Source organism: Callithrix jacchus, chromosome 12, assembly GCF_049354715.1.
Source record: "Callithrix jacchus isolate 240 chromosome 12, calJac240_pri, whole genome shotgun sequence".
NCBI classification, from domain to species: domain Eukaryota; kingdom Metazoa; phylum Chordata; class Mammalia; order Primates; family Cebidae; genus Callithrix; species Callithrix jacchus.
In genome coordinates, this window is record NC_133513.1 from 89872384 (window position 1) to 89892950 (window position 20567).

General features: G+C 51.7%; 1 protein-coding gene across 6 annotated transcripts in view; it reads right to left on the bottom strand.

The window, feature by feature from the left end:
• SLIT1 (slit guidance ligand 1) overlaps nucleotides 1-20567 on the bottom strand; it is a 190196-nt gene that overhangs the window by 27844 nt on the left and 141785 nt on the right. For all 6 annotated transcript variants that reach the window (XR_004732101.3, XR_004732100.3, XM_035268647.3 and 3 more), the window contains exons 15-25: nucleotides 19731-19754; nucleotides 19449-19593; nucleotides 18772-18846; nucleotides 18452-18595; nucleotides 14864-15007; nucleotides 14383-14549; nucleotides 11040-11172; nucleotides 8768-8836; nucleotides 5684-5755; nucleotides 3246-3317; nucleotides 2389-2460 (exon numbers count right to left, since the gene is read on the bottom strand). Coding sequence is in view for 4 of the 6 variants with exons in the window: in XM_035268647.3 (XP_035124538.2) it covers nucleotides 2389-2460; nucleotides 3246-3317; nucleotides 5684-5755; nucleotides 8768-8836; nucleotides 11040-11172; nucleotides 14383-14549; nucleotides 14864-15007; nucleotides 18452-18595; nucleotides 18772-18846; nucleotides 19449-19593; nucleotides 19731-19754 (1117 nt within the window). In the remaining 2 variants the exon portion in view is untranslated. The remainder of the gene's footprint in view (nucleotides 1-2388; nucleotides 2461-3245; nucleotides 3318-5683; nucleotides 5756-8767; nucleotides 8837-11039; nucleotides 11173-14382; nucleotides 14550-14863; nucleotides 15008-18451; nucleotides 18596-18771; nucleotides 18847-19448; nucleotides 19594-19730; nucleotides 19755-20567) is intronic.

Below are 20567 nucleotides of genomic sequence, written 5' to 3' on the forward strand. Positions count from 1 at the left end.
AATGGCAGCATAAATGGTACCTCCTCTGTGAAGGCCCTTGGACTTGCCCAAAGTTAGTCACTGCTTCTTTTGAATTCTCTTTATAAGATCCCAAACTGTCACAGTGGGCAGAAACCTTGTGTTAGTAAATTCTTCAGCACTAGAGTCGCTCTGGTTACCTGGGATGTATTTATTAAGGTAACAGAGCAAAGAATAAGTAAAGAACTTTGGAATTAGATGCACCTAAATTCAGATCCTAGGGAAGCTGCCTAACTTTTTTTTTTTGAGGAGTCTCGCTCTGTCTTCCAGGCTGGAGTGCAGCGGCATAATATTGGCTCACCGCACCCTCTGCCTCCGAGATGCAAGTGATTCTCCTGCCTCAGCCTCCCAAGTAGCTGAGACTACAGGCGCATGCCACCATGCCCAGCTAATTTTTTATACTTTTAGTAGAGATGGGGTTTCATTGTGTTAGACAGGTTGGTCTCGATCTCCTGACCTCCTGGATCCACCTGGCTCAGCCTCCCAAAGTGCTGGGATTACAGGCATGAACCACCACGCCTGGCCAGAAGCTGCCTATCTTTTTAGAACCTAGGACTGTAAAATGGAAAAAATAAATCAAATCCTGCCACCTGCGGCAAAGCCCCTTACCTCTCCCACTGTCATGGCAGACTTTACAAATCAATCACTGCACCCCTCCTACTGAGTCCAGGCCCAGCCCTGGAATCTTCAGTTGGGTCCTCAAGGCAGTCCCTGCCAATCATGTGGAGCTGGTGCATAACAAAAAACCCACTTCCTGATTCAGTCATGGGGTAAACAAGACCTCATAGATTAAGCACAGAGTACAGTATTTGATTCAGGGAGACCCTAAAGAGCAGCACCTATTACTATTTTATTTCTTGAAGTCTAAGACTGATGAATTGATGATTTAACATGCTTTCGGCGGGATGGGGAACATTACCATATTAAATATAGACTCTGGTTTTAGAGTTTAAAATGTAGGAAAGGTGCGTCTTAGAACTGAGAAAATCTAGCGAGACTGATGAGTGAATGAACTTCAAGAACAGTGGCTGGGGCCCAAAAGGCTCTCCAACCTGGGTATGCCTGCCCACCAGGCCCTTTTGGGGCTTGAGGATGGGGCTGAGAGCCAAAGGAGACAGTTGTACCTGGGGTTCCAGGCATAGTCCATGTGGCCACAGTTCCCCCACCCTGCCTCGGCCAGTAGTGCCGAGAGATACCAGGAGAGAATGTGCCCAACCCAACCTCCAGAATTAGGATGCCCCTGTCACAGCCCAGTGCTTCTTGACTTCATTAATTTTTTAATATGGAAAAATATATATATAATATGAAATTTGCCACTTTTACCATTTTAAGTGTACAAAAATTCAGTGCCATTGATTGAATAGTGGTATACAACCTCACCGCTACCTACTTCCAAAGTGTTTTCATCACCCCAAACAGAACTCTGTGCTCATTAAACACCAAGTCCCCATGGCTCGGCCTCCACTCCTGGCATCCACCATTCCACTTTTGGTCTCCATGAATTCGGCTGTTCTAGGTACATCATATATACGGAATCATACAATAGTCATCATCTTGTGTCTGGCTTCTTCCACCTAACACAATGCCTTCAAGATTTATCCATGTGGTAGCACCCATCAGAACATCATCATCTTATGGCTAATGCCCCATTGTATGTATGTGCTGCATTTTGTTTATCATCTGTGGACACAGGCTGTTTCCACTTCAGGGTTATTGTGGATCTTGCTGTGGTGAACACTGGGTACACGCGTTCTTTTGAATATACCCCCTAGGGTGGATTGCTGGGTTATACAGTAATCCTTTGTCGAGATTTTTGAGAAATCAAGCCTGCCACTTTTAAAGAATTCTCATAGCACTGCCAGCTAAAGGTTTTGGAAGTAATTCTACATCAAATTACAGCACCTATTGGAGGTAGTAAATTCCAGAGCTTATCCCCCACCGTGTGAAGTCAGAGGCGCAGTGCGGTGGGAGCGCTTCCGAGCACTGGCCTAGGAGTCAGAAACCCCACCACCCGCAGCTGTGCAGCTTCGGGCAAGTGTCTCACTTTTTCTTCATCCACTTCCTGGTGTGAAGATGAGAACCACAGTACCTATGTTGCAGGATAACTGCGAGGAGCACATTAGCTGAGGCAGACAAAGTGCACAGCAACCGACCATTGGTCATTAGACCCTTCACTACTGCTCGCGAGGAACTTTTTGCTCTGTTGCTGTGGCTGATCAACCACTGGACACACAAGAGTCCCAGAAGGTGCACATGGGAGGTTCACAAGCTTAATTTCAGGATAAAAGCAACAAGTTCTGACAATCTCAGGAGGTGGGGTCTTCCTGTTGAAATCCAAAGAGGCCCAGAGAATGGGGCTGGAGTACTCACAGGTGAGACAGGGAGGTCACATCTGCGAAGATGCCCTCTCGGAGGGTGGAGATGTCATTGCCATGGAGGGACCTGAGAAGAGAAGAGGCTGCTGGTGCCTCATCCAGGGACAGCTGTGGGAGAGCTGCTGGAGGGAGAGGCCCAGCCCTCTGCAGAGAGGGGACAGGCTGCGCCTACCCTCCAGTGCCCTGAGGGAGATGGCCCCCAGCTCAGAGACCTTGCCCCACTGGCCGCAGGGAAGAAACCCTCCAGGTGGACCGCCTGTCCCCTAGCCCTTAGGAGGACTGAAACACTGTGTTTATATTACAAACAGGACCCCAGAGCCCTCCCTCTTCAGCTGAGGAGCCTAAGTGGGAGGAGCCTAAATGGGAGGAGCTTCTTCTTAGGAAGGAAGTTAAGAAGGCCAGCCACAGGTAGGGCTGGGAGAATGTCACCTTGCCCCTGGTGGGCTGACTGAAGCCATCTTAATGGATGGACTGAGGGCTTTGATCCCAAGGCAAAACCTCACAGTGAGAACTCATAGAAAAGGTTCCCAAATCTCTTGTAAACAAACATTTTCAACCTGAACAGAAGTCTTCTATGCAAATGAAGGGCTGCCTTATTTTGGATGTCCCCCCACCACCACCACAAATCCATCTTCGGGGTGACAGCAACCCCTATATCTCACATCATTGCCCACACACACCCCAGCTTCTTGGGAATGAGAGTATCCACAGCGGCTTAAGTGACAGTGCTCTGGACTCCACCATGGCACAGCACAGGCCCTAGACATGGGGACATTTCTGCCCACCAGGTGGGTGGCAGGACCCTGGGTGGGGGGCGGATTTCCTGGCGGGATGGCAAGTGAGGAGACTTACAGTAGCCGCAAGGAGCGGAGTCCCTGGAAGGCCAGTGGCGGGATGCACTGCAGGGCATTGTAGCTGAGGATCCTGCAGAGGAAGAAGGGCACCGTGTTGGCGCCTGGCCCCTCAGGCTCGGCTGCTGCCCAGGATGTGGAGGCCCCTCTCACCCAGCAGCCACCTCATGCTCTGTGAAGGGAGACAGCGCAGCCAGCAAGCGCATGGACTGGGCCCTAAGAAACTGGTGGCCCAGTTGAGCATGCCCCCTAAACCCCTTCTGCCTCGATCAGTTCCCTTGGCTATAAAATAGGGACAAAAATAATGCCAACTTGATAGGGCTGTCCTGGGGGCTAAATCAAGGTGAGGCGCTAATAAACCCTCCACAAAGCAGAGTTGCTGCTGCTATGACAGAACATTCCCTAAGGGGCTGCCCCAGCAGCGCATAGGCAAGTTCACTGTGAAGGTGCCACGTGACCAGGACCTGCCTGCAGGGAGCTCACTGTCTCAGCCGACCACTTCCAGGGTGGACAAGTAAAGTCATCTACAATAATTTACTATTGTAAATTAAGCTGTGACAGTGAGGAAGGTGCTGTTACTACTCGCATCTTACAGATGAGGAGACTGAGGCCCTGAGAGGTGAAAGAACTTCTCCAGGGTCACATTATTAAGTTATTAAGAAGGGGCCAGGTGTGGTGGCTCACACCTGTAATCCCAGCCCTTTGGGAGGCTGAGGTGGGTGGATCACCTGAGGTCAGGAGTTTGAGAACAGCCTGGCCAATATGGCAAAACCCTGTCTCTACTAAAAATACAAATGTTAGCCAGGCATGGTGGTACACGCCTGTAATCCCAGCTACTCTGCTGGGAGGCTGAGGCTGGGGAATTGCTTGAATCCACCAGGCGGAGGTTGCAGTGAGCCAAAATCTCGCCACTGCACTCCAGCCTGGGCAACAGAGCGAGACTCCATCTCAAAAAAAAAAGTTATTAAGGAGGGATTTTCATTATAGTTTTCAGTTTCCAGAGCCCACAGGCTAAGCCACTGTCCCAAAATGCTTCCAAGTAATTAAATCCATCCATGGCAGACAGATAGATTGAGAAGAGAAATCACACTTGCAATAGCTCCATGCTGGAAACAACCCCCGTGCCCCCCAGTAGATGAGTGGGTGAGCAAATTGCAGGATAGCCGCCCCGGTACAGTGGAACACTGCTCAGCTACGAGAAAGAGCTTCTGGCACACGCACCACCACCACAGCGTGGATGAATCTCAAAGTCATCATGCTGGGCGCAGAAGCCAAGCAAAACCAAGTCTCTTCATTTGTATGTAAAACCCTAGAAAATGCCAATATTAGCCAGGCATGGTGGTGGGTGCCTGTAATCCCAGCTACTCGGGGGGCTGAGGCAGGGGAATCACTTGAATCCAGGAGGCAGAGGTTGCAGTGAGCCTCCCACTGCTTTCTACAGTGACAGAAAGCAGATCAGTGGTTGCCTGGGTCTTGGAGCTGGGAGAGGCAGGAGCAGGGGATTATCAAAGATAGCACGTTTTTGTTCTTTTTTTTTTTTTTAGATAGGGTCTAGCTCTGTCACCCAGGATGGAGTGCAACGACGTGATCTGGGCTCGGTGCAACCTGTACCTCCCAGGCTCAAACCATCCTGCTGCCTCAACCTCATAAGTAGCTGGGACCACAGATGTGCACCACCATACCCGTCTAATTTTTTGCATTTTGTATTTTGGCTTGGGCTCACATCCTGCTCCTGGAGACTGGCTGGGTCAGGGCCCTTTCCTTTCTTGGGTACTGGCTCTACTGTTCCATCTGTAAAACAAGGCGTTGGAAGGTGAATGGGGTTTCACATGTTACCCAGGCTGGTCTCAAACTCCTGATCTCAAGTGATACGTCCAACTCTGTCTCCCAAAGTGCTGGGATTAGAGGCGTGAGCCAGTGTGCCCAGCCAAGTGCTCTTAATTTTTTTTGTTTGTTTTTTGAGACTGAGCCTTGCTCTGTCGCTAGGTTGGAGTGCCTGGCTAATTTTTGTATTTTTGGTAGAGCCAGGGTTTTACCATTTTGGTCAGGTGGGTCTTGAACTTCTGACCTCAAGTAATCTGCCTGCCTCTGCCTCCCAAAGTGCTGGATTAGAGGCATGAACCACCATACCCTGCTGGGAGTTCTTCATTTTTGACCTGGTATCTACACGTGTGCTAGCTTTTTGATTATTTGTTAAACTGTACATTTAATTTTTTTTGCATTATTATTTTCTGTATATACCATATGTTGTGGTTCACAATGAAAGATGTTTTTTGAAAGTCTTTTAGGCTCTCAGGCCCAGTACCCTCTCCAGAGGGCACAGTGTCTGCACGTGAGGGATCAGGGAGCAACGCACAGCACAGGCTGGAGCTGAGGAATGACTCACAGCCATTGCCCCATAGCCCTGTGGCCCCCCACCCAAGCCCTGTTGGGACTTACAGAGTGGTCAGCTGACTCATGTTGGTAAAGGAGGAATTGCTTAAGGAACTGATCTTGTTGTTGCTCAAGTCCCTGGAAAAGGCAAAGGCATCATGGTTTAGAAAGAACTCATTCAGCCCTGGCTCATGGTCATGGGCTTCTTCCCCTCCCCCACTCTGCCCAGGGCCATTCCCCAGCCATGTTAACCAGGGGTGGAGAGGAGCCCAGGTGCACAGCACTTGCTTAGCTACAGCCCTGCACTGCTCCCTCAGCTCCCTCGGGTACCAGGGCTTGGCTCCTCCATTTCCTGACCCCCACCCCACCCTTCTGTGCAGAGCCTGGCTCTGCCCCTTTTCGCCATCGGAACACTCCCATCAGGGTGTCGGTGGCCTCTGGACCAGATCCAGGCAGATTAAGAAGGGAAATCACACTTGCAATAGCTCCATGCTAGAAACAACCCCTGTGTCCCCCAGCAGATGAGTGGATGGGAAAACTGTGGCACAGCCACCTCGGTACAGTGGAACACTGCTCAGCTACGAGAAAGCTTCTGGCACATGCACCACCACCACACCACTCCTTTCTCTCCCGCCAGGACGTTAGCTGGGCTGGTTCAGGAACCCTCCCTACGAGGCAGTCCTGTGAGGGAGAAGGCAGCTCTGTTTCGCAAAGACCCAGAGTCTCAGGGATCTGTGACTCCCGAAGGGTCACCATCTGATTGGAGGCAGAGGCAGATTCAAAGCCAGTCCACCAGCCCCATGCCCAGGCTGCTGCCATGGCCCCTCCAAGTCACCTGCAGCATCTGGCACAACTGACCGCCTTCCTCCTCTTCTCAAAACTCCAGCCACCCTCATGCCTCCATTCCTGACCGTCTTCGGGGTCTTTGGTTGTGCCTTCTCAGTCTCTGCTAGAAGCTTCCTTCATACTCAACCAAGAGTCATGGGGATCGTTAAGCCCCATCTGTGGCCCATTTAGTCCAATCTGGGTGCCATCAGGGATGCCCCTGTGCTGATGGTGCCCTCCTCCCCTGTAGTCCCAGCCTGTCCTCTCATGAACTCCTCCACCTGATGCCCACACTCAAACTCCGTCCACATCTTGCATTCCCTCCCACACCCCATTCCCCAAGCTCCAGCTCCAGCAACGCCCCCTGCCCATACATCCACCCTCTCGTCCCACCCATCTGATCCGCCCCTGGCTGGTGGCCCTGGTCACCTTTCACACCCTGCCCTCCTATTCCTCTTGAGCCAGTATTCTCTCTCCTGGTTCCTGCCTGGGATTCTGCCCTCATCTCTCACCCACTGCTTTGCCCCTTTTGATCCATCTGCCATACAGGTGGCACCAGAGCAGTCTATGACACAAAGCTGATGAGGCCACTTCCTCACCAAAACACCACAGTGGTGTCCACGTGCCTAGCATATGGACTCCAGCCTCTCTACTGGCCACCTCTCAGTGCTCCTGGGTCTGGCCTCTGCTCCTCCCTCCCTCTGCTCCCCGTGCCCCAGGCTTCCCAGGCTTGGGATTCACTATGCTTCTTTAAGTCCTCCGAGCAGACCACACTCTGCTCCTGGACAGCCTGCTCCCTCTGCCCACACCAGTGAACTCCAGCCCCTCCCTGAGTTTATCACATCCTCCTCCAGCTGCAGTCCTAGTCACCATTGACCTCTATTGGAAGCCTTATCACCCTCCCTCCGCTCCCCCCGCATCCTTCCTAATCCATGACAGTCTAGAGAGGGGGCCACAATTTCAGGGCCTTCACAGCTGCCCACTGCATGCACTCTTGGCTGAGGAAACACTGAGAAGATGCACCTACCTTCACCTCCTCCTCCTGAACTTTCCTCTACTCTGATTCCAAGTCATCCCCTGTCTTTGGAGATATAGTTAAGTGCTCTACTGAATGTTCAACACACTTTGTGACCCTTCCCTGTGATGAGGAGGTGGCACTTCAGCCCCCAAGAGGCAGTTTCCCAGGAAGAACTCGCTCGACATGAGTCCTCTTTCCTCTCCTTGCCTCCTCAAGCGTGTCCGAGACACTAGTGGAGCTGTTTCAGGTTAGACCAAAGAAGAGCCGGGGAACTTGCAGTACTCTCTTTCTTTGGCACTGTCACCAGCCACTGAGTCACACCCACTCCATCCCCTCTCCACGCCTCCCACTGGAACATTCAACACACACTGGCCAGGTCACTAAGCAAAGACAGAAAAATTGGAGATTCCAAACCCTGTAAGCCAGACCACCCAAAGTACCCAGTCCTTGAACTAACTTTCACCAGCCCACAATAAGAAACTTGGGCCAAGATGCGGTCACCATGCATAGCTTCGCTTAGCTAACATGATTTTCATAGCAAGACTTTCTCAGCGAAGGAGGCAATATATTGATTTAGATTCTGGTGTAAGCGCCTTGTGTAATTACAGACCCATTACAAACAGTTCTGGGACTCACGTGGGCCCACAGACTGCACTTGGAGTGCACTGCTCTGGGTTTCTTTTTGGTAGAATCTGGCCCAGGAGCAGATAAAGACAATCAAAGTGACAGTCTAGAGAGGGGGCCGCAACTTCAGGGCAGAACTAAATAGGCTGGAAGACTAAAAGGAGCTGAACTTATTATCCCGAGGCTTATTTTGCATGTTTCCATGGAGTGGAAAGGGTCAAAGGTGGAAATCACAGAAAAGCAGAGGTTAGCCTAAAGAAAACCTAGTTACAGGTATGTATTTGTAGCTGCCATCGTTCACATTTGGTTTGAGAGCTGAGCTGGACTGAGAAGTCTTCCATCACCCTCTGCTTCTCCTGGCACCTAACCTTGCAAGGATAACCCCTCTTAACAGTAGCAACCAGCCTCAAGGAGTTTTCGGGAGATGGGGCAGGAAGAGGAGACAGGTCCAGCCCAACAGGGCCCAGCACTATGCAATTGCTAATCGTGGCCACTAGGTGGCAAAACAGCTCTAGGCACACAGAGGGGACGTGGACGCGGACAGGGATGGGGATGGGGGAAGAGGGGGAAGGAAAAAAAGCAGATCTGCCCAGAAGTGAGGTTTGTCAGAAATTCCAGGAAGCTGGACTTCTGATGGTTAGATGCCAAAGGCCCTCCTGTCCTCACGCGGCCTGGATACTCACACGAGCTGCAGGTACTTGAAAGTAAACAGCTGTCCTGGAACCAGCGTGAACTGGTTCCCATCCAAATAGCTGCGGAGAGAGCACAGTGTTAGTGCCCATCGCCACCTCTGGCAGTGCCCCAGGCGGAGGACAGCCCTGTAGTCAGGGACTTCACTCTCACGTCCTCTCTTACACATAGGCCACATGATGAGCTGTAAGCCATTCTGGAATCGCTTATGAGAGGAGAAAATATGTACGTTGTTGAGGCCATGTGGTAGGTGCCACCCAGAGGACTTGGGAAAAGCCAAGGGACAAGTGGCCTCTCTCGGTTCCCTTCCTGCTTCCCTTCTCACCCTCCCAGCCTCCTCCTTGTCCACGGACACTCCCCCGGGCCCCTGCCCTCCCCTCCCTACTCTGCTCCTCCCTGGCTACATAGATCTGATTCGCACATTACTGCCCCGCCAGCTCCCAGGGCCCCCTCTCCTGCTGGTGTGGGCTCTGAGGCAGGTTCCAATTCAGACCGTCCAACCAGTTTCCCCTCATTCTAACAGTGTCCCTCGGCCTTCCTGCCATCCAGACTCTGCGCCTGATGCCACTGCTCCACCTCCCTCTGCGGCCAGTGCTGCCGCTGCTTTCATCGCGCTCTCACGCCACCCACCGACCATGCCTGGGCGCCTGCGGCAGCCTCTTCTATCTGTTCTCTGTACCTTGAACCTCCCCTCTGGCCTCCACTCTACCCACTGCTACCCAAGTCACTGTCCTTAAAACCAAGTCCACCAAAGTCCTCCTAAGCCCAAAACTTCCCAAGGTTCCCATTTCTACAGGACAGAGCTTGGGATTCAAGATGCTCTGAACCTCCCCCTCTTCCCTTCATCCCCGACCGTTCATGCCTCCAGCCTGGTGGTTGCTGAGCGGTGGTCCAATACCAGGAGCTGAGCCAAGCTGGGCTCCAGCACAGGACCTCCCACCCAATAACTGCAGCCTGCAGCACAGCTCTCCCCCACTTCCCAAAGCCCCAGAGAACAGCCAAAGCAGGGCTGTGTCATCCTTACCCCTCGCGTGGCTTCATACAAACTGACTTCCCACCCATCTCGTTTGATCCTCGAAGCAGCCCTTGTCCACATACCCAAGTAGTCCCATTTCACAGATGACAGAACTGAGGTTTAGAGAAGTTACAAGATTCTCACAGGCTCTGAACTTCAGCATCCATTGTCAAAGGAGGTAGGTGCCCCACCCATCCCATTCTTCTCAGGGCTGCCAGGAGGCTCCAAGGAGGAAACAGGGACTCACAAGGTCTGCAGAGCACTAACTCTGCAGTGGGAAACGGGGTGAAGACGGGGCAGGCCAGGTGCAGGGAAAGGCCCGTGCAGTTGATGTGCTTGTGAAGAAAAGGTCAGCCTTGCTGATGCAAGAAATAAATAAAAACCTCATCGCTGGTCCTGGGGGTGCAGGGAGAAGAGCTCAGCTTTGGAGGCCTGGAGGACTGAACCCTAGAGGACAGGAAGAGCTCAGAGGTCAGGAGCTGGCCAGAGCCTTTGGCTGGGAGGTGTCTGCTGAAGAGGTCCCAGCTTTCCATCCTTGTTTGTCATATGCATCTACTCCGTGTCCACTCCTCCACATGTGCTCAGATACCAAATACAAATCAACTAGGATTTCAGCACCACCATCCTCAGGGCTGACCAGGGAGGCAAGAAGGCCACCTTCTCACATGGTCGGCGGGAGTGCAAAGGAAACAGATTTTCTGGGAAGACCATCAGGAAAAAGCAGCAAGAGTCCTAAAAACACACCGCTCTTCGGCCAGCAATTTCAGTGAAGGGTGTTCACACTGGTGCAATTTATGACAGTAAAAAATAAAATTGGAAACAACTTAAATTTCCAACAAAAAAGGGGTTGTTATCTGGATCCTGGTAGATTCATGTGAAGAACGTTACGCTGCTGGTACAAAAATCATGTTTGCACGTCTTCCTGACACAGGAGAGTGCTCAGTAGGTGCACCAATGGTAGGTGGGAAGGCAACATCTTCCTTACTTTAAAGGCGGAGCTTAAAGGGAGGAAGTGCTCACTCACCACAGGATCCTCAGGTGACCACAGAGGGGGATTCAAGAGAAACTCAAAGCCTTCCTGGAAGCAGTGCTTTCTGAAAAGCCTGAAGCTTTGCAGAAAAGCTCCTAGTCAGCTAATGCCTGCTCTTGGTCACCTCCTCCTCTGGCTGCCAGGCCCCAGCCCCTCGGGAAGTGCCCCCACCACCCCCGTCCGGTGGACCCAGTGAAGGGGCGAGGCCTGGACTACTCACAGTTCTGTGACGTTCTTGGGGACGCCCCTGGGCAGGGCCCGCAGGTGCTTGTTGCTGCATCGGACCACAGTGTCCAGGCAGGCGCACTCCTGTGGGCACTGCGGGCGGGGCAGGCAGCCCCCCTCCTCCTGGCCTGAGGAAGAAAACACAGAGCCCCTGTCAGGGAGGGGGCCAAGACGCCGTAGGGCCTCCTACAGTCAGAGCCATGTTCTGGGGCCACTCAGAACAGAAAACCCTTCTGACAGTACCTCGGCCACCAGTAAGTCTCTGCACCACACCTCCCCGCCAGGCACCACCGCCACCAGGGACGAAGCCCTGTGGAGCAGTTTTGAGGTTAAAATAGGTCGTGAGTTGATCTCTTTCTGCTCAAACTCAAAGTGGACCTGGTCAAAGCAGAGCTGGAGGATGACCCCACACCATCCTGTCCTGGAGTGCCTGCTGCTCCAGGCACTGGATCGACATCATCTCCTTAACAGCGCAGGCAAGGGTGCAGCGTCACCCCTAGAACACAGGCACGTGGAGGACAGAGACCTGGGCCTCTTTTTTCATTGATAGAGCCCAGCACCTGGCACACAGCAGCCCTCACAACAGAGGAGTTGAGTGAATAAATGAGCAAGTGGATGGATTTCCATTTCACTGAGATCTGGAGAGGTTAGGCAACTTGCTCGATTCATAAAGTTGGCCCAAGGCAATGCAGAGTCTGAGCCCAGGTCTGGCTGAAGCAAAATCTGAGCTCTCGCTACACTACCCCTTCATTGATTCATTCATCTATTTAATAAATGTGTGCCTTCCTTTCTGCTGATTGGGTGTCAGAGGGATGAGAATATCACACGGTCAGAGATCTTGAGGACACTAGTATGTGGGTGACACATGCTCCCTGTGACAGTGACCATCAGTTACACAGGCTGCCTGTGTGCAGGGCCTGAGTGACAAGGGTGAACCCACTGCATCCTCAGAACAGCTCTCTAGTGAATGTGTTACCATTAGTCCATTGGAGCAGCAAGGAAACTAGGGGCAGAGTGTTCAGAAACTTGCACCAGGACTGGAATCCAACCAAGCAGGCTGCCTCTGGAACCTGCTCCATTGACCACCACCTCTCTGCAGCAACATCTCAAAACTATTCACATCCTCTCACCTCTAGGGAGCTGTTCTAAGGGGGAGTGGAAAATATATGCAGGGAGCATCTAAGAGGGTGCTGCTGGCAGCATGGCACATTGGAGTAGGACTGGGAGGTTGTCTGAATTCCCAGCAGCAGGGGGCTGCTTACACCAATTGTGGTACCTTCCAGACAGCGTCCATCCTGCTGAAAGGCTTTCACAGGTGGTCCTGCAAGACCCCCTGTGTGCCACACTTGTGCACATGAGCAACAGCAAAGGTCTGGAAAGCCACACAGTGAATGTCAACAGGAGTCATCCAGCGTTGGGGCGTGGGGGCCAGAGCGTGGTGGGCACATCAGTAATTTTTTCTCTTTTTTTGAGACAGAATCTCGCTCTGCTGCCCAGGCTGGAGTACAACGGCACAATCCTGGCTCACTGAGACCTCCACCTCCTGGATTTCAATGATTCTCCTGCCTCAGCCTCCCAGATAGCTGAGACTACAGGCAGGCACCACCGTGCCTGGCTAATTTCTGTATGTTTAGTAGAGAGGGGGTTTCACTATGTTGGCCAAGTTGGTCTTGAACCTCAAGAGATCTGCCTGCCTCAGCCTCCCAAAGTGCTGGGAATACAGGCTTGAGCCACCGTGCCCAGCCTGTCAATAACTTTTTAAAATTCTTGTTGCTTGTGGTTGTTACTGTTTTTAAGGAATAAGGATGCATTTCTTTTGTAATAAGAAGAATAAAAATAAACTTATAAAAAAAATAATCTTCCAAAGGATAGTTAATGGCATAAGAAAATGCCCCCAAAGTTAGGTTTTAAACAAATCAGAAATTTTTAAAAGACTTGCAAGTATTACTATATAAATTAATAAAATATATATGTGAATTGTATAGAGTCTTTTTTAAATTTTAGAAGTTGGAAGAAAAAGTGTTCTTAGAGAATTCATTAATTTTGTTTAGAAAAATACCCTGATGGTGTTTCTTGGGGTGAAAGTCAAAGCTCCCCACTGCCACGTGGCTGGGCCGGGTCAGTGGTGCCAGGGATCTGCCACGGGGAACAGCCTGAGGCAGGTGGAGGGCGAGGAAGGGAGAGACCAGGGAAAAGGGAGGCATCTCAGCACCTAGAAGCGGAGAAGGGGGCTGGAAGCTGAGGTCAGCCAGGGAGAAATTCCTCGAGGCAGGGTGCTAGAGACTCTATGGACAGGATGGCTGCACTGAGAAAAATCCGCTTCCAGCAATGACCTTGGGTGTTTGGTGCTGTGGGGAAAAAATGAGAGGTGGAGCTACCCTGAGAAGTCACAGGAAACAGGGCATTGGAGCAAAAAGTGACCAGGGCTTCCTACATATGGGGGAGGGGACTCAAAAGGGTTCCATTGCATATTAAGATAAGGTGACCCCATGAGTCTAGAGTACTTAGGGACAGCCAAAAGGCAAGTCTGAGTTAACCAAACATACAGAAACTGCGCTAGGCCAGGCGCAGTGGCTCACCCCTGTAATCCCAGCACTTTGGGAGGCCGAGGTGGGAAGATCACCTGAGGTCAGGAGTTAAAGACCAGCCTGACCAACATGGAGAAACCCCATCTCTATGAAAAAAATACAAAAACTAGCCAGACTTGGTGGCTAATGCCTGTAGTCCCAGCTACTCAGGAGGCTGAGGCAGGAGAATCACTTGAAGCCGGGAGGTGGAGGTTGCCATGAGCCGAGATGGAGCCATTGCACTCCATCCTGGGCAACAAGAGTGAAATTCTGTCTCAAAAAAAAAAAGAAGAGAAGAGAAGAGAAGAGAAAAGAGAAGAGAAGAGAAGAGAAGAGAAGAGAAGAGAAGAGAAGAGAAGAGAAGAGAAGAGAAGAGAAGAGGAGGGGAGGGGAGGGGAGGGGAGGGGAGGGGGGAGGGGGGGGAGGGGAGGGGAGGGGGAAAAATAAAGAAAACTATGCTAAAATGTGAACTGTTTTCTCTGAGTGATGGGATAATAGGTAAAGTTTATTTCCTTCTTTTATCCATATTTTCCCATTTTTTAATGATAGAAACTTTATTGCTCTCATAACCACACAAAGACACCACCAGGCAGGGTGAATCCTCGCCTCTCCGGAACACAGGACCTCCCACCCCACCTCTCCTCTCCTCTCAGGGGCATGCCGGGGGTACTGCTTGCCCACCCCCATCCTCCTAACCTGCCCCACCCCGCTGGTTGGACCTAGGGTGCCCTCTCCCTTGCCACTGGCAGAGGGTTGGGGGGGACGAGTTACCTTCCTCACACCTGAAATCAGGGAAGGCCACGTCCTGCAGGGGAATCTGCCGCAAGAAGTCGGGGTTCTGGCAGCGAGGGTTCCCTGTCACAATCTTGCGCTTCCGCAGCCAGTCTCCCAGCCAGGCCAGCTGGCAGTTGCAGTTGAAAGGGTTGGCCAGGAGGTTCCTGGAAGAGGCAGGCCAGGTGGCCATGGAGACACCCTGTCCCTCAGCGGTCCCAGCAAACCCCTCCTTTCCACCAAAGCAGGACATGCCACACTCTGGCCACATGGTACTCTGTCCCAGACCACCACCCATCACCAAGAGGACCGGCTCTCAGGACCAGAGGGACACCTTGAAATGTGGAACCCAGTTTCAGCAAACCACGAAGACCCAGCATCCCCAGGCTGAGCTCTTTAAAAGTGGCTGCCCAAGAGGACCATGCCCTTGGGATAGCTGCTTCCAGATCCCCTGCCCGCCTGTCCTGGGGGCCAGACTCACAGTGTGGAGAGGGACTGGAGGGTGTCAAAGGCCCCTGGGGACACGGTGGTGATCTGGTTGTCGTAGAGCGAGAGCAGCCGGACATTGCGCAGGCCCGTGAAGCTGTCATTGTGGATGCAGCTGATGCGGTTGTTCCGCAGCATCCTGGGGAGGAGGAGCAGGGACGGAGGAGGCCTTTGCTGGACCATGCAGCTTCGGCCACCATGGCGCGTTTACAGTTCTCCTCCATAGGTGCCAAGCCACAGAGCCAGGAGCACGTGCCAGGCAGGCCCTGGCCAGGTGAGGCAAGTTCTACACACCTGTGCTCACTCCAGACTGCCCCTGCCTCTGAGAAGCCTCGAGGCTGTGTCTCCCTCTCTCCTTGCCACTGTCCTGGCCTCACCCCCATGCCCTGCATACCCAGAGTTCCTGCCCGTCTTTAGGCCACACTCCACGTCAGTGCTCAGGAGACTTCCTAGAACCAAATCCACCATGTCACTCTCCAGCTCAAAGCCCACTCACAGCCTCCAAACTGCCCACAGAGTCATGTTCAAACTCCTTCCTGTGACCTGCAACCGTGTCCACCCGAACCCGGACCATCTCAGCCCCGGTACCTGCCTGCCTCCCGAGAGATGGACCAGCCCTCAGCCGGCTGCTCCGCTGTGACAGCTTTCTAGAATACTCTTTTTCCTCATCTACATCTGGAAAAGCTGCTGTTCATCTTCAAAAACCCAGCTCAAGCCTGATGCAGTGGCTCATGCCTATAAAAACCAGCACTTTGGGAGGCCAAGAATTACTTGAAACCAGGAGTATGAGACAAGCCTGGGCAATACAGTGAGACCTTGTCTCTACCAAAAAAATTAAAAATTAGCGAGGCATGGTGGTGTGCGCTTGTTGTCCCAGCTGCTTGGGAGGCTAAGGTGGGAGGATCTCTTGAGCCCAGGAGTTCAAGGTCACGGTGAGCTAAGATGGCACTACTGCACCCCGGCTGCCGGGGCATCAGAGCAAGACCCTGTCTCCCTACACAACAGTAACAATGAAACCAGCTCAATTTCACTCCTCAATCAAAAGTAAAAACAAAAACCAAGACAACACAGAATAGCGAACTCACAAAAGAAATTAAAATGTTTATCAACATTCATAAGTGTTCAATGTTACTACTAATCAAAAATGTTTAAGCAATATTGATTTTTTTGCCTGCCAAATTGAAAAAGAATAAAAGATATGATAATAAGAATAGTAAATATCATAATGAAGTCCAGGACCTGTGAGAGTGTGAGTGACCAGACACCTCCATGCACTGGCGTGAGATGCCCTCGTACCACCCTGGAAGTGCCCTTGGTAAGATGTATCAAAATCCCTAAAAAGACACTTTATGTTTTCACCTGTCTACTCCATCTTTAGGAATTCCTAACAGGAGTTTAATCATGCATTATACATGAACTTTACAATAAAGATATTCTTACAGGCTGAATGTGTTCCCCTCCAATTCCTGTGTTTAAGTCCTAATCCCCAATGTGTTGGGATTAGGATGGGGAGTCTTTGGGAGGTGATGAGATCCTAAGGGTGGAGCCCTCGTGAATGGAGCTAGCGCCCTTACCAAGGAGATCCCAGAGAGCTCTCTTGCCTTCTTTCGACCATGTGAGGACACTATGAGAAGTCAGAAGTGGGCCCACAAGAGGGCCCTCACCAGAACCGCCCATGCAGGCACTCTGGTCTAAGATTTCCAGACTCCAGAACTTCTGTTGTCTACAAACCTCCAGTCTATGGCATTTTGTTATAGCAGCCTGAACCTCCTAAGATAGGTATCAATACAACATGTCTTATAATTAAAAAAATTTAGAACAGCCTATGTTGCCAATAATTATATAATACATAGTCATTCAAAATGATGCAGAACTTTTTTTATATCAGGAATTAAATGTGAAATGGAAAAAAATTTTAATATGTAATGGTGCTCCTCTTAAGTTTAAGGAAAAAGCAGGTTACTAAATAAAATGTACTATTCCATTAGAATATTTCGGTATGCATGCATGTATGTATGTGTGTACATGTATGCGTATGCAGGTTTAGAGACATGTAAAAGACTGGAAAGACGGTTGTTTATACCAACAATTAACAGTGGTCATTTCTGGATAGTGACAGGGTATGGGCCCTTCTCTTCTCCTATCCCTATCCAAATCTTCCTTTAAAAGAATGCAACTGACCAAACTCAATGGCTCATGCCTGTAATCCCAGACTTTGGGAGGCTGAGGTGGATGAATCATGAGGTCAGGAGTTCAAGACCAGCCTGGCCAACATGGTGAAACCTCATCTCTACTAAAAACACAAAAATTAGCCGGGTCTGGTGGTGGGTGCCTGTAATCCCAGCTACTAGGGAGGCTGAGGCAGGAGAATGGCTTGACCCAGGAGGCAGAGGTAGCAGTGAGCCGAGATCACGCCACTACACTCCAGCCTGGGAGACAGAGCAAGATGAAAGAAAGAGAGAAAGAGAAAGCGAGAGTGCAAGAGAGAGAGAGAGAGAGGGAGTGAGGGAGGGAGGGAGGGACTACACAGCCTCCACACCCTCATTCCAGGAATACTAGGTAAGCATAAAGAAAAATGAAGCAGCCCTATAGGAACAGCCTGGAAAGATGGCAATTCTATATTCACAGGTGAAAATAGCAAGCTGCAAAACACAGTGCATAAAATTCGCTTTTTAGAAAATAAAGCAACAAAAATCCATAGGGAGTCCCGTTGCACATTAATTTACCTTCTATAAATTCCATGATATGTGCTCAGAGACAAATCTGCATCCTGCTGCAGATTCGGGACTTACACCCAGCCAAGTGGCTTCTAGAGCTGTGCACTATATTCTAGAGCGTCCAATATAGTAGCCACTAGCCACATGTAGCTATTTAGATTTAAATGTATTAAAATAAAATGAAATTCAAAATTCAGTATCTCAGTAGCACTAGCCACATTTCAACTGCTCCACAGCCACGTGAGGTGACGGGACTGGACAGCATAGACACAACACATTTCCATCTCTGTGGCAGGTCTGATGGACTGCCCTGCCTATGGGACACGCTGTACACCCGCAGGATCATCTGAAGAGCCAGCACTGCCTGGGCAGATGAGGGGGATGTCCTGCATCATTCATGGAGGAGCGGATGACCCCAGGATCCCACTGAGCTCCAGGGGTCTGCTCGGCTCAGGCTGGGCTCTGGGTTATGGGGTCCCAGCATCTCAGAGACAGCGCAACACCCCTGCTCCCCCATCTACACCCACTGAGTCACCTTGGCAAGGTCATCCAGCCCCTCCTGCCTGCAGTAGCGCCAGCCACTCCTGAACTCAAGCTGTGCTCTTACAGCCTGGCCAGATGGTAATGGGAAGGGACCCCTAGGAGGGCCCACGTATCTCCATCCCTTGATGCCAACCGGGCATCGGCCCCATGCCCCAGGGTACAAGAGAACAGGCCTCACCATAGAGTGGCTAACACTTGATGGCCTGTCCCAACACAGTCAGGGGTCAGGAGAGGGGCTCCTCCAGCCTCTCTCTCTTCCTCTCCCTTGGCTTCGCCTACCTCCTACAGCTGGCCCACCCTGCTCCCCAGCCCTGCACACTCACAGGGTCCTCAGGCCATCCAGACCCCGGAACATGCCGCTCCGGATGGACTCCAGCTGGTTGGCAGTCAGGTGCAGCTCACTCACAGAGGCTGCGCCCTCGAAGGCCCCGTCTTCAATTTCTGACACCTTGTTGTTGCTTAGGTTGCTGAGAGAAGAGGCGGTGGGAAGGATTACATATGGCCTGCACCCAGAGCTTCCTGCAGGCCACACCCCCATGCACAGAGCCCTGGCCCCCCAGTGAGGCTGCCCTGACCCCGCCATTTCCCTTCTCCATCCCGGCCAGCATCCCGACAGACACTTTTTTGTTAGAGGGGAACTCACATTTTCTTCAGATGTGTAAGTTTTTTAAACATCCCAGTGGCCTCCAAAATGGAAATCTCATTGTTATTCAATCGCCTGTAAGAGGCAAGAATGAACTTACACATCCACAAATGATGGACATTTCAAATCCCTTCCAAACTGAGAATATCTGGGACTCAAACACAGAGGACTCCCAGAAGAATTTATCTGGCAAAGCCAACTGATCCTATTTCAAAGGAAGGCTGGGCCTAGTACTGGGGAGGATATGAATGGGGATATTTTTAACATTAAAAATGCCATGAAAAATTTACAGATGTAAATGACAGATGCTTGCAGGCATCTATGCGCATAGACATATGTGTACACAAATTCATGTTTTTAGATAGAGGAATAAAAATAAAGGATTTTACAATCATATCCCCCAGAAGAAGAGAAATGCATCGTTGAGACAAGCCATCCCTGATTCAGGCTGGTGACCTGCATTTGAGGGGTGAGGAGGGCTGTGAATGAAGCCAAGGGCAGCAGGGTAGGGGCTTCTCCCTGCCCAAGCCAGCGGGTGGCATGTCTTGAGCCAGAGGCTCCAGTGATTCAGGCCCAGACAGGGCTGGACCAAGAAAATCCAGGAGTAGGCCAAGGAGGGTTAGTGGCAGCTAGGGACAGGGGAGGGATCGGGGGTGGGGGGGGCTGGGGACCCTCACAGTTCAGCGGTGGACTGGGGGATGCGCTCGGGGATCTTGGTGAGCTTCAGGCTGGAGCACTCCACCATGCTGGCCTCACAGCGGCACTTGTGTGGACAGACCACGTCACTGTTGCACTCGCTGTTCAGCTGATAATCCTCCGTGCCTGCCATGAGAGGGCGGGGGCAGGGGCTGAGGGACCTGGGGCAGGCTCCTAGCAGTCTGGGCCAACCAGGGCCCCCAGCCTGCCCACCCACTCCCACCATCCCCGCCAGGCTGGCCTTGGTACCCCCCCGCTCCTACCTGGAATGAAGTACTGCTCTTTGGCTGGAGAGAGAAGCAGAAACACCACAATGCAGGAATCAGCCAGGACCTGCAGGAGCAGCCCAGGCCCCAGCCCCAATGCTCAGTGGAAGGCACCCCAGACAGGGCTGAGGAACCCATCTGCCCAGTCCCTGTGTGCAGAAGGGTGAGCTGCAGAGCATGCGTGTTCCTTGCCCAGGCTGACGCTGGGGGAGACCCATCCAATTAAACCTCTTGCAAGGAGTGCCAAAACCATCGACCTCTCACTTGCAATGGCACATGGTGGGGACTGTGCTAACTTTACAGATGGCATCAGGTCCTTGACCAGGATCTAGGCTCAGAAGCTGCGCTGCACTGTCCCCAGCCACATGCCATGGGGACTACAATTGCTGAGGCTGTTTCTGTGTTCCAAAGCCTGGAGGAGGCTCCTGTCTCACTGAGGAGGGTTCCCAGGCCTGAGTGTCTTAAAAGGCTTGACAACAGAGGCATAAAAGAGAACTGGCTGGAAGTGGAGGGACCCGAGTTCTCCCTCTGGGACCTTGGACAAGACTTGCTTCCTCCCTAGGCCTCAATAAAATGAGGTGGGACTGAACTACCATTCAGATCAAGCCTAGAATTGTGGGCCCACACACTGCAGCCTGGGTTCACAGTAATGAAAGACACCTTTGTAAAAACCATCCAGGAAACATCACGGGGTCCCTGAGCAGGCTGAAGACAGACAGACAAACAGACAGGTAGGCAGGCAGGCCAGTGGGCAGGCAGGAAGGTGAACAGGTGAGCAGGCGGGTAGGTGGACAGGCGGGCAGGTATGGAGGTAGGCAGGTGGGCAGGTGGGCA